General features: G+C 39.6%; 1 protein-coding gene across 2 annotated transcripts in view; it reads right to left on the minus strand.

The window, feature by feature from the left end:
• Positions 1-13,296, minus strand: part of nup98 (nucleoporin 98 and 96 precursor) — a 60,061-nt gene that overhangs the window by 28,800 nt on the left and 17,965 nt on the right. For both annotated transcript variants that reach the window (XM_012818512.3, XM_031586004.2), the window contains 10 exons: positions 11,485-11,592; positions 9,782-9,968; positions 9,488-9,657; positions 6,023-6,163; positions 5,776-5,908; positions 3,841-3,933; positions 2,333-2,610; positions 1,499-1,686; positions 1,285-1,389; positions 113-360 (listed from right to left, as the gene is read on the minus strand). In XM_012818512.3, the coding sequence (XP_012673966.1) occupies positions 113-360; positions 1,285-1,389; positions 1,499-1,686; positions 2,333-2,610; positions 3,841-3,933; positions 5,776-5,908; positions 6,023-6,163; positions 9,488-9,657; positions 9,782-9,968; positions 11,485-11,592 (1,651 nt within the window). The remainder of the gene's footprint in view (positions 1-112; positions 361-1,284; positions 1,390-1,498; positions 1,687-2,332; positions 2,611-3,840; positions 3,934-5,775; positions 5,909-6,022; positions 6,164-9,487; positions 9,658-9,781; positions 9,969-11,484; positions 11,593-13,296) is intronic.

Genomic DNA, 13,296 nt, shown 5'->3' on the forward strand with positions numbered 1-13,296 from the left:
AAACTAAATTGAAGATGTTTAGGACTTTTTAAGGGACTAAATAAACCTATAAGCTGAAATCTCAGTCTTTAGGGACCACACGAATAGAGGAAGAAAAGCCCTGAACACAAACCTGCTGGGTGGGGGGACTTTGGTGCATCTTGCTCTTCCTCGAGCTCCTCTGGAACACAATCATCCTTCATGAACGTCTCCTCATTGATGGGGTCCAAGCTGGGCTCACTTCGGTTTTCCCTTTCACCTCCGCTTTTATTTGAGATGAATTCACACACAGTGTTCTGCTGGTCAGGGGTCTCTGGCAATGTAGAAGAATCTTCTCCAAGCATGTCTGTTCGGTTCACGTCTTCAGACTCCTCTATGCAACTGGAGAAACAGGGTGTCCGTGTTTAGATTTATTTATATTATGAAAACTGGAATTTGAGAAGGTAATCAGAGCACAGAAAGAAACCTCTTTCAACTTGCAAGACTCTTGAAGAGATCTCTTGGCATTCCCAATCAATCTAGTTATCCAACATAATAATAGAATACAACCTGCCTACTAGTCCACCTAAGGCTGCAAAACACTTTGGTGTCATGATTGACAACCAGCCCAGTTTCTCTAAACATGTGGCTTCCATCTACAGACTCTCGTTTTTCTCTCTCTCATTTGGAAGATCAGGCCTCAGCCTTTTAAAGACGAGGCTATTGCAAATGATCTTCAAGCCGACTTGCTTGCATGTTGGGAGAGACCATTACAGACGGTCAAGAACACTGTGGCATGCCTGCTTTTTGATCAGCCAAAGAGAACACGTATCACTCCTGAGCTAATTGCGTATAGTGCAACCATTAGAGCGGCACCCACCCACTTTAACTCGTTATTCAGAACTATGTTCCTATGATAAACATCATGTCACCATGCCTTCTTTCCACCAAGTTTGGAATCCTGACTTCTGGTCTTCGGTACTTGGTGGTGAAATGACCTACCCAATTCTATCTGATCAGGACAAAACCTTGCCATTTTCAAGAATAATTTGAAGACCCATTTCCTCAAGGTTTTTCTTTCCTGATGATCTGATATGTTCCTTCTTAAAAGAAAATAATAATAATAACAATGATCTAAAAAGCATTATTATTATCATCATTATTATAAATGATTTGCCTATGTCTATATATAGTTCTACATTTTAAGTTTTGATTCTACATTTTCAAAACGATTTTCTAAGTTGCTTTGGATAGCATGCCTGCTGTTGTACATACTGCAGCCTCAGAGCTGAATGACAATCCAAATGGTAGCATATGACCTCTGACCTTAGTGGATACTCTGGAGGGGAGGCCAGGTCATCTACATCCCTGTCCACAGTTGAAAGGTTGCTACTAGAAAGATTCTTCAGTACCAGCTTCTTGATGTTCTTCCTACAATTGTGTACAACTTGGATTAGCAGTGACATTTTATATATCAAGCATAGACAAGAAACACAAGAATAATCAAAATAGTTGATTATTATTATAAAATCTTCTTCACCTGGGCACAAAGGTTCCATTAGTCAGGGAGGGCTCGTCATCATCCAGGCCATCAAAGAGCACTGACTTTAGGGTGCCAGAGGGGGTCAGTGCCTTGGGACGCACACGTGTGGCAGGTCTTGGGGTCAGTTTATAGTGGGTTGTTGAAATGAGAGCCTTTTGAGCTGCAGGATTGGTGGGCTTCAGACGCTGTCAGAACAAAGGGTTGCTAGATGCAATCAGACAGCTCTCATTGATGTGCAGATCATACAAGTCATTTCTTAGGCAATACAATGCACTTGGAGATTAACATACGTGTGTATATATTGGCCACATGACACTACATTTCTCTTTCCATATCAATAATATATAGCAGATCACATAATGACAATCACCTCAGCATGGCTGGCACTCAAACCTCATTTACAGGGGAGGGGGAAAAAACGAGAAAAAAAAAAAACTTTCTTCCAAATGATGAGGATCTGCAAGGACTGCAAGGACATTTGAACTCCAACAGGCTGCTCACTGGCAACTCCAAAATTCCTTCCCCAATGGTCATTTTGCTGATTATTATTTAATAATTGAGCAATCATAGTGCCTAGTTGATTTATTTATGTAATTTGGTAACTGGAAATGTAAAAATTAAAACCGATTACAATGAATCCCTTTATATGCTCAAAATTCAAGAGGGAAATGTTAAGAATCCCAGCTCCTTCATTTACTTAGTAGCTACATGAATTCAGGAACAAATCCATGACATGAGCTAGAAGGCTGGAAGTGATTTAGCACGGAATTACCCAAATCTTTGTGGTAATTAATGAAGACTAACGTGGCATATATGTATGTATATTCTCACCTCTTCTTTCTTCTTGGGGTCAGACAAGGGGTTTCTGAAGAGTGGAGAGTCACCAAAGGGCGAGTATGCCAGTGCATTGATCTGCTGCTGGAGAACGGCCTGCTGTGCCGCGGCGGCACTGGGGTCAGTGAGTGACATGGGCTGTTGTGGCACTCCGAGACCAAGAGAACCTGTGCCCGTGTTAAATGCAGAGGTTCCAAACCCCCCCACTGTGCCCAAGGTCGTGCCCAGCTTGTTCTGGTTATTTCCAAAGAGTGAAGTCTGCCCAGGCCCCACAGCTGCAACACAAAACAACATATGGACAAAGGCTTAGCATTAAACCTTTCAGATTTGCTTTCATTAGGATTAACTATGGATACCCATGTCATTGTTTGCAATTAAGTAGTTTAAACTGTTCACAGCCTTAAATCACAGAGTAATCGCAAATTAATCATTTACCAGTTAATGACAGGGACAATGTCAGATTTATTTTGTGCAAGAGGGGCTGTCCCGGTCATTAACCAGCAAAGAGTAAACCTCAATTCACCAATGATTTTAAATCAGATTACGTCTCAACATATAGCGACCCTGGGTCAAGCTAGTTTTACAATCAGACAGATTTTTTTTTTAATAAACCAACAGCCACATAAAACAGCTTCCATCTTCACCCACCAATTGACTAAGGTCCTGATTGGAAAAAGGGCCGTTACATGAAAGTAATGGTCTCTATTGCATTTCCTAGAGGCTAACTGAGGTGTTTGCTGAAATACAATCGCACAGATTTGCTTTTTCGTCCGCAACTGCAGGAGGCGTGCCTTCATTAAATACAATCACACCAGTGCTAAACGCATTCTTTTTCTAAAGGGATCGGCGGAATAAGCGCGATAACGAACCTCTGAGTCTACTGCATTACCATGACAACGGATTGACACCATAACCAAGTGAGGGGTAGATAGAAATGGCATAAACTTGTGTGTATGTTATTTGATTGAGTAACGGAGGCCTGCGTTAATGAAGTGTGGCTACCCATATCCATATTGGTGGCTTCATCAATTTCTTTTTCATGTAAGCAACACCCAGATTTGACCTCCATAGGGTGCCAACTGCGCTACCTACGGCAAGTACAGTCCTTTTTGGCACCAATACCAGTCAGAAAAATGAACACATTTGCCTCGATGGCCAGTTGCAGTGTACATGTATTGTACCTTCTCATCATCAATACCTCTTCATCAATCATGAAGATTCTTCAGATCAAAGAATGAACAGAAATGACAAAATATGTGGGCACATAATGTAGAAAAGTACAAAAAACAGGTCTTCTGTTTACAGTGAAAGCATTGAGTGAAAATAAAAAAAGCACTCATATTAGCTCAGTAAGACAGCTTGAACCTGTCTTAATTATGTATTTGTATTGTATTATTTATATATCTGAGATATTTGTGCTTTTCTTTTTTTACACTGGATGTTTTCACTGCAAACAGAAAAAGAACAATTTAAAAACATGCATGTATGGAATGTGGGGCACAAACCTGCCCCGAAGCCAGCACCCAGGGTCGTGCCCAGCCCAGTGGCAGCAGTTTTGTTCCCAAACAGGCCTCCTCCAGCGGGGTTGGCACCAAAGCCTTGACACATTGAAACAAAGAGCACATTAGGTCAGAAAAACAAACTAGACACACAGCTCCAAGATACTTTCTAGGCAATTCCTAAAAGTAAATGTAAGTGTAAACTAAAATAAATAATTTACTTTAATGTAAATTGTAAACTTGGTATATTGCTGAAAATGATCTGTGGTGCAACTGATGGCAGTAGACAATGGTATACATAAATGGTATATATGTAATGCTATGTCATATTTTGTCCCGCTCCTGCCAGGATCTTTTCCATTTGGGTCCTACTCCCACCCGCACACATCTTGTATTTGCATACAACGGAATTGGAATTTTGGAAATGTTTTGTCTCACTCCTGTGAAAATTCAATCCAATAACTCCATTTAAACTAGAACACTGGAACGTTACTTTCTTGCTTCTTGAACGTCACTTTCTTGCTTCTGTGTTGCTGGAATTGACTCTGCAGGAGCACGCTGGAATAGACCTCCTCTGAAACCTTTGACTCCCTGCAGGAGCACGCTGGATTAAACCTCAGAGAAACCTTTGACTCCCTGCAGGAGCACGCTGGATTAAACCTCAGAGAAACCTTTGACTCCCTGCAGGAGCACGCTGGATTAAACCTCAGAGAAACCTTTGACTCCCTGCAGGAGCACGCTGGATTAAACCTCAGAGAAACCTTTGACTCCCTGCAGGAGCACGCTGGATTAAACCTCAGAGAAACCTTTGACTCCCTGCAGGAGCACGCTGGATTAAACCTCAGAGAAACCTTTGACTCCCTGCAGGAGCACGCTGGATTAAACCTCAGAGAAAAGAGAAACCTTTGACTCCCTGCAGGAGCACGCTGGAATAAACTTCAGAGAAACCTTTGACTCTACAGGAGCACGCTGGAATAAACCTCAGAGAAACCTTTGCCACCATTGACATAGTTTTCTGTTTCATAACTCTAACTACCCACCAAGCTGTTCTCCAATACCTGAATGCGCTCTCCCCACCTTATCCTCGATCAATTGTGTGTGCAGCATGTATATAACACGTTATGTTTGTATATATTGTGTACATTTACCACATGTATGCTAGCATGGGAATCCTGATACGTGCATGCTTTCATTTGCAAAGTTTCGAATTGTTTCCCCTCCCCTCCTCCTCCTCCGACCTCCTTCTCCTCCGACCTCCTTCTCCTCCCTCCCCTTCCTCCTTCCTCCTTCTCTTCCTCCTTCTCCTCCCTCCCCTTCTTTTTCCATCACTGCAGATGCCCCCGCCCCCTTTATATGCCGTAGTTTTGCTTGAAGTTTCTTCCTGATCAACAGGGAGTTTTTCATTGCCCCTGTCTGCATTGTGCTTGTTCTCAGGGGGTTCAGGCCCTGGGCTTTATATAGCACCTTGAGACTATTTTTATTGTTTGGGCGATATATAAATACATTGAATTGAATGAATTAGAAAAACTAAATTGGTGACATTAGCCAGATAGCTGACTAGCATAGCTAACCAGAACACCATGAACACAAAGTAGACAAAAACAAATAGTATTTCCACTTTTCAAAATATGATGGCATAAATTCCTATCAAATCATCAGATAAGTGAGGGACATCATACTGTTGTGTGTGTCTGCCATTAAATCTTTACATTGCCTCTTCATTCTCAGGCAGACCGAACCACACCAAACAGAAGCTCTTGCCGCTTTACTTATTTGGAATATAAGATTGGTTCCATGCCAAGTCCAAACTATTCCTACGACAGTTTTGTTGAGCCAAATTCAGATTTTAAGGTAGGACTATATGCACTAAGGAAATATGATTCTGTAAACAAAAACCCAAACTAATTTTTCAAAACCAAGACGATAGGATATCAGACTTACCAAAATTGGCTGTTTGTGTATTAGCGCCCAGTGTAAGGGTAGGCTTGTTTCCAAACAGGCCCGTTCCAGTTCCAAAGGATGGAGCACTCGTTGTGGTTGTCCCGAAACCACCAGGTTTGTTTCCAAACAAATTCTGTGACAAACAAAAACCCCAGGCATTAAAAAAAAAATTTTTTTTAAAAATCAACATTAAGCCACCATTTAGAAGCATTCCAATCCGAGGTGCACATCAACGTTTACTGGTTACCTGTGCACCCACGGCACCAAAGCCAGTGTTGGGTTGGCCGAAGAGCCCTGAAGCTGCACCAAACCCTGCAGCTGTGCTGGTGTTTGCCGTGTTCCCGAACAGACCTCCAGCCTGAGACACAGCTGTGTTACCAAACAAGCCCTACCAAAGAGATACACAGAGGATTAGGAGTCAATGTACAAAAATGTAGTTTTACAAATGATTTATTTTGACATCCCGTTGGCTACCTTTTGTTTTACCCTTCGTATGAGCACTATCCATTAATAATGTCACACAAAAATAGTTTAACTACATTTTTTTTTTATTATGGACAAACTGCAGCAACATTTTTAGTTACTATCCATTAACTTTAATAATTTCATTTCTCATTTTGGATGCAGAAGTCGAAAATGTAACGCCACAAACATGTGACACATGCGACACTAGTGCTTTGGTACGAGATCCATAATCAAAAAAACAATGTTCCAGGAGGGCCAAGCTAGCAGCACTGTCTGACTACTGATTCCTGTTCATCACCAAAGTTCCATTACAAAGGTTCTCTGAAACATTTTGTAAATACAAATATGTTATCCCTTAACGAGGTGTTCCAAACTGACGTATGGTATTAACCAATAGAAGGGTGATGAGTTAACGGATCATTCGGGCCTCACCACACCGACCCCATCACGTTAATACAAATTGTTATGTCTAACTTCAACGTCATTTGGGGTCTAGAATTTCTATGACTGCTTCACTTGAACACTGAATTACTACAACAAAACCACATTTTTGAATGAGTACACTACCTCCTGTTTGGCCCAGATGTTTAAAAAGAGGAAAAAAATGTACCGTAATTTCCGGACTATTGAGCGCACCTGAATATAAGCCTCACGCACTAATTTTTTTTTAAATAATTATTTTTAACATAAATAAGCCGCACATGTCTATAAGCCGCAGGTGCATACCGGTACATTGAAACCAATTAACTTTACACAGGCTAAAATGAATATCAAAAGTAATATAATAGTTAGTTTAGCCAGTTACGATAAGTGCACTGTTGCTTTAAGAGCGTTAGATTGAAGACAGACGCTAGTTTGAAACCAGTGAGCTAAAGAACTTGAAGACTGGATTTGTATTGTTGTAAACTTGTTGAGTTGTGTAAAGTGTTTTGAGTTGTGTTCTGTCTACGCCGGTAGACTGTGGTTATTTTGACATTAGTTAAGTTATTGAGAGATACTGAGAAATCGCGTGGAGCTAAGCATCCATGCGGCTGCATCCATGCTAGCATCCTAGCTCCACAAAGCCACCTTATACAGTCACAGGTATCATAATCCATAAATTAGCCGCATCGTTGTTTAAGCCGCGAGGTTCAAAGCGTGGGAAAAAAGTAGCGGCTTATAGTCCGGAAATTACGGTAAGCAGATTAACATTCCTAAAATCGGTCAAACTCAGTTTTACACATTACTGGCTTTTGACATCAGGCTTTACATACATATGACCTGACATTAAATTAAATTAAATTAAATTAAATTAAATTAAACCCCAATTTTTATTTCCCTATTGAAAACACGTTCTTTTTTTCTTCATCTAAGTAATATTGCCAAGATCAGAAAAGTAACATCCCTTCAAGATGCAGACAAACTAATCCAAACATTTATCACTTGAGACTAGACTACTGCAATGCTCTTCTGTCTGGATCTAACAACTCACTAAAGAGCCTCCAACTCATACAAACTGGTACACTTCCTAGCACTAAAAGTACGAACATCTTAACTGTACTTGACTCTTTACACTGGATCCCTATCAAAAGTAGAACTGATTTCAAAGTACTTCAAACATATAAAGCTCAAAATGGTCTAGCACAAAATCACTCAAAGAATTAGCCGTCCTCTACCGCCGAGCCAAGACCTTCATTCGCAGAGTTCCAAGAGAAAAAAAAAAAGAAAGCACAATAGGAGGCACAGCCTTTTGCCATCTAGCCCCTCTCCTACGGAAGAATCTCTAATCTCTATTCAAGAAACAGACACTCTTTCCATCAAGTCTAAACTAAAAACGTTCCCTGACTGAAAGAGCTGCCTCAACTGTTGTTCCAAAATGCACCATCTCTACCAGAATCTTCTCCCTGGTGAATGCCGTAAGGGTTAACTTACATTGCTATAGCCCAAAGCTAAACGATGTCCCATACACCATGTGAAAATATACCCTTCTACTTATTCTTCCCTATATCAAAGTAGAGTGAGAAGTTAAGACAGGAAGGCAATGATTTGCTTTGATATTGATATATACATCTGAAATCTGAATCTGTTCTTGTGTACGACTGAAACTATTCTGTTTTCAAACCTCTTTGTTGTATATATAGTTGTTGATGACATTCTATATAAGCGTTTCTTACATTATTGTGAATTGGTCCGTCCCGGAGCACAGAAGTACATAGAGCAAAGCTGAATTCCTGCTGCTTAGACCCTCTGGAGTAAGAGGGTCTTCAGACATCTAATTTGAAGTTCATACCGAATACCCAACTCCTCATGGCATCATAATATGTCAACTGCAGTTTGTCCATTCATAATCATGTATATTACATATCTCAACAAGAAAATCCTCAGATAACACAGGCATTACTTAAGCCAAATCAATCAATCACTATGTAACCTAAAGTCCTGGTCTTTGTCTTAGTTTCTTTTCTGTGTTGTTTTTAGAATGCATTGTATTAATTGCTCTGTCCAAAACTACTCTGTTTTTAATACATATTATTCGATCTCATTATAATCTTATTAATTATTTTAAATTCATTTATTATCTTTTTTGGTATATTATATTATCCTATTTTCTGAACTTCATTAGCACTTCTATTACTTTGTATTATTGTTGTTGTGACTGTCTATTTTAAGCACCTTGAGATTTCTTTGTATTTTAAAGTGTGCTATACAAATAAAATCCATTATTATTATTATTATTATTATTATTATGTCTTAAGTGTTTTGGTCCTTCAGCACTAGAATAAGAAGTATATTCAGCGGTTATAATTGCTAATGGTGAGCATTTCCTGAGCATTTTCACATGAACAGAACTTTCTATTCCCTAAAATAAGAGTGTGGCCTCTGAATACTGCTATATAATACTGATAAGAACTACTTGGAGAATGCATCCAACTAATGGATTTAGTTTCAATTGAAACGCATTTATAGAGCGATATTAACAATAGACATGGTCTCAAAGCACTTTACAGAGCCCAAGGCCTGAACCTAAGCACAAGGTGACGGTCTATGGGAGGATCCCCCATTTCATAGGAGGAAGCCTCTGAGGTGGCTCAGTTCTAAGTAGATGATCATGTAGAAACTAAAATAGAGACCTATTGTCAAAAATAAATAAATAAATAAATAAATAAAGACCTCAGTTTTAGTATCTAGTGTAAAAGTGACAGGTACTTGCATACTACAGCATACCAACTGCAAGTCCCCAAGTTGTAAGTTTCCAGTGCCTGCTCACCATGCTGCTGGTTTGGGGTTGGCCCAAAGTGTTGGTGTTGCCAAAAGAAAAGCCTGTAGTTTGCGTTGTTGTAGGCTGGCCAAAGGGCTTGAAGAGACTGGCAGCTTGTTGCTGCGCAGGTTGCTGCGGACCAAAAAGACCGCCTGTTGCTGCACCGAATCCCCCAGCGCCTGCCAAGAGTACATTAAGTCAAACTGTTTTAACTTCCAAAGTACATGTTAAATCACAGCTTTAGGGACACGTCACATATGGAGAATTCTCTTAGATGTGCAAAAAGGGAAAAGGAATACTAACTGGTTCCAAATGTGGTCTTATTCTGTCCGAAAGAGAAGCCTGTATTGTTTGCAGTGGCGCCAAATAGGCCAGCAGCTGTGCTGGGCGGCGCAGCAGCGGCAGCCGTCCCAAAGAGACCTCCCGTCGCAGCTGCCATGGGGTTGGAGGGACCCTTCCTGCCCGCCTGGTAATCCTCCATTCTGAGTTCCTACAATAAACATGGTAAGAAAGACACACAGCATGATCAGGTTCACTCATGGGTCAGTGGCAACAGAACCAAATACAACCAAACACTCAAACCAAATGCTTAAATGTCCACTCCCACAATTTTGCTCATATGCTTTTATTACAATACGAGGCAGTCACTTACGCTGAAAACATTGGGGAAAGCTTTGAAATCTCTCTGTCTGGCAACTCTAAAGTGGAAATGCATTTCCACAAGAACATGCAAATGTGATTGCGCCACAACTGCGGTCAACTGTTGCACATTGTAACCTATGCAATTACCTGGATGCAAACACTTGACCCTACGAAAGAAAAGTTTGATTCTCCTACCACCTGTTGGATGAGCAATAAACTCCAACACCAATGACTCACTGATCAACCCGCTCTGCTGCTAAAATATGAATCTGTTAATGTTCAAAATGACTTGGTCTCCCCTCATTGTGTACAATGCATCTTATTGAGATCTAGGAAGAACGATCACTTTCATGCTCTGAAGAACGTCTGTTGTCTTTGCCTTCTCTACACAGCAAGATATGGCTATCAAGATTCTTGTCATTAGTGGTATCTCGTGGTGGAAAGACCTACCTAGTGCTTTTCAATCAAGTGACAGCCATGGTACATAAAAGGGATAGAAAATGGGAAGAGATGATGCAGCAAAGACGTGGAATAAAAGAGTTAAGAGAGTGAATACGGGAAGGAAAGGAAACAGATACAAAGAGAGTCTGAGAAAGAGATGAGAGAAATAAAGAGAGAGAGAAGAGGAATAGAAAGAGGGACTGGAATGCTGCAGTTAGAAAGAGGGGAAGAGTTAAATGATGCCATAACCACTGTAACAACTACCTTGACTACAGCAGAGACACCCTAGCAACAACCTTAGCAATGACCTCAACCACTATCAAAGACTCTAGCAACCACTCTGATTACATAACATAACTGACATAATCTGACAACTACTCTAGGGCCACCCTAGCAACTACCTAAAACACTAAAGTGACACCTTAGTAACCTCCAGCACTACCCTCGCGACACCAAAGCAACCAACATAGCAACAACCCCAACTGCCCTAACAACACCATAGCAACCACATTGAGACACTGTATGCATTGAATTTAATTAAATGTTCTAATCTTTTACTTTATATTTATTTTGAATGCACTGGTATTTCCTTCAGGAAATACAAATATAGTTACCTAATAATGATGTCACAATGGCTCAATGTAGGTCTATCTTAGGCTACGTTTTTTTTTTTTTTTTTCTACACCAAGTGTCATTACCCAAGTAACCTACCCAACAAAGTTTGAACAAAGTTGTTATATTAAGTAGTTCTTGAGAATTTATTCACAGAAAAATATGAATAATTCTAGGAATACCAATAAAGTACTTTGCAAGCAGTATAAAAATCGTCTCAAATTCAAACTGACAGAATTTAGATGCAGTAATGAACTTGACTTAGAAATCAAAGATCTGAGTTTAATGGGTAGAAAATGAGCATTTCTTACCTCTAAAGATTTGTTTTCATACTCCTTCATGGCTGTGATGCACTGGTGTTTTGTGTTGATACTGGTTGTCACTCCACCCTTTACCATGGTGTCACTTCCTGTTGGTGGCTGAGGAAAGCACAAAACCAGTAATTAAAAACATTTTATAAAGAGCAGAACATATCTCCAATGGACCTTTCACAGAGTCCTGCCCCAAAACGGTTGTTGTCCAATTCTAACACCGCAATGGTTTTCTATGTAAGAGAAGTAGGGCTGAACGATTTGGGAAAATAATCTAATTGCGATTTTTTACCAAAATATTGCGATTGCGATTTAATATGCGATTTTTTTTTTTATCCTCTTTTTTTTCCCCAACAAAACGTAATGAATGATTTAAATATGACCAACACAATATTAGATACATTTAGTGTAAAATATTCTTTCCCACATTTTACATTTTTATTGAACTGCTCATTACAGAAACAAGAACAACAAATCGGTGGCTTTGCCACTGTGCATTTAAGTAATTTAAACAAAGTCATGGTAAATATAAACACTAGGCATGCACTTTTTAAACACTGTGCGCAAGATTTACCATCTTAAAAAAAAAAAAAAAAAAAAATTTTTTAAATGTTAAAAAAAACATTTTTTTTTTTTTTTTTTTAGACCACGTTGTAATCGCGGACGTTGCGGTTACAAAATCGCGTTTTACCATATCGCGATTTAATCGCAAATGCAATTAATCGTTCAGCCCTAAAGAGAAGTCTGTCAGGCTTTTGACAGAGCAGTATTCCAAAACGGCAAATTCCTTTAAGTTAGATAGCAGGTATTCCTAAAGCCAGCAAAGAGCAGCAAAGCCAGTAATGGATTCAATAAGTGTGGGAGACTCCATTGCCAGCCTAATCTATCGATAATACTCCTGGCTGATCCAAGCTTGCTGCTAGCAGTTATCTGGCTAGTTATATACACAATACAATACATATAGCAAGCGGAGATCTCCAGCAGAGGACTGTAGTGCAGCTTCAGTCTGACCATGGACGTCACAATTAAAAGAAGTTCTATTTTGTAAAATGGTTACAAAGCCTCCTCAGCATTTACTGGAGGTAATGTTTTCTTTTTCCTGAGATTAAACATAATATTTTATGAGGGTGAGTATGATGAAAGCTCTTTAAGTCACAAAGATACACTAGGAGAGGGGTCTTGACTTTTTTGAGAATGGCTGTATATTTATTAGCTGAACTTGGGAGTCCAAGACTCCTTTAGGTAGTCTGTTTTTGTATAGTTCCCCTAACTAAAAACATTGAGGCAAAATGTATGATTATATTTTAGAAGACCTCAGCAATAAAAACATGAGTAAAAGGAATGTAGTAAAAACTATTTTTATTTAAATCAAATCTAAACATACTACTTCATACAGCTACTGGTAGTCAATATCAATTTTCCATTTAGCCTTTGGAACTTTAAATCGTTGATGTATATCCGCTTGTACATATACCACTATTGCACCAGTCTTTAGGAATGTGCTCTCTCAATGCAGACACACCTCAGATGTATGATTTATCATTGGCTTTTGAGTCACGTTCCACTGCCTGATACAAATAAATAATTGGAATAGTTTGTGTTCATGCCGGAGGGTGTTCTAGGTCTTTAATCTATGTCCAAATAACACTGGATTGCACAGCCAAGTAGTATAGCTTCACATAGGTTAAGCCAGAAAGGTATCGTAGATCTAACTTCACCGGAGCTGAGGTGGAGGTACTGTTGCAGGATGTAGATGTGTCCATTCTATTCCACAATGGCTAGATCAACGCGATTGAGTTAAGTGCTTATTTA

The sequence above is a fragment of the Clupea harengus genome, chromosome 19, assembly GCF_900700415.2.
Source record: "Clupea harengus chromosome 19, Ch_v2.0.2, whole genome shotgun sequence".
NCBI lineage: Eukaryota > Metazoa > Chordata > Actinopteri > Clupeiformes > Clupeidae > Clupea > Clupea harengus.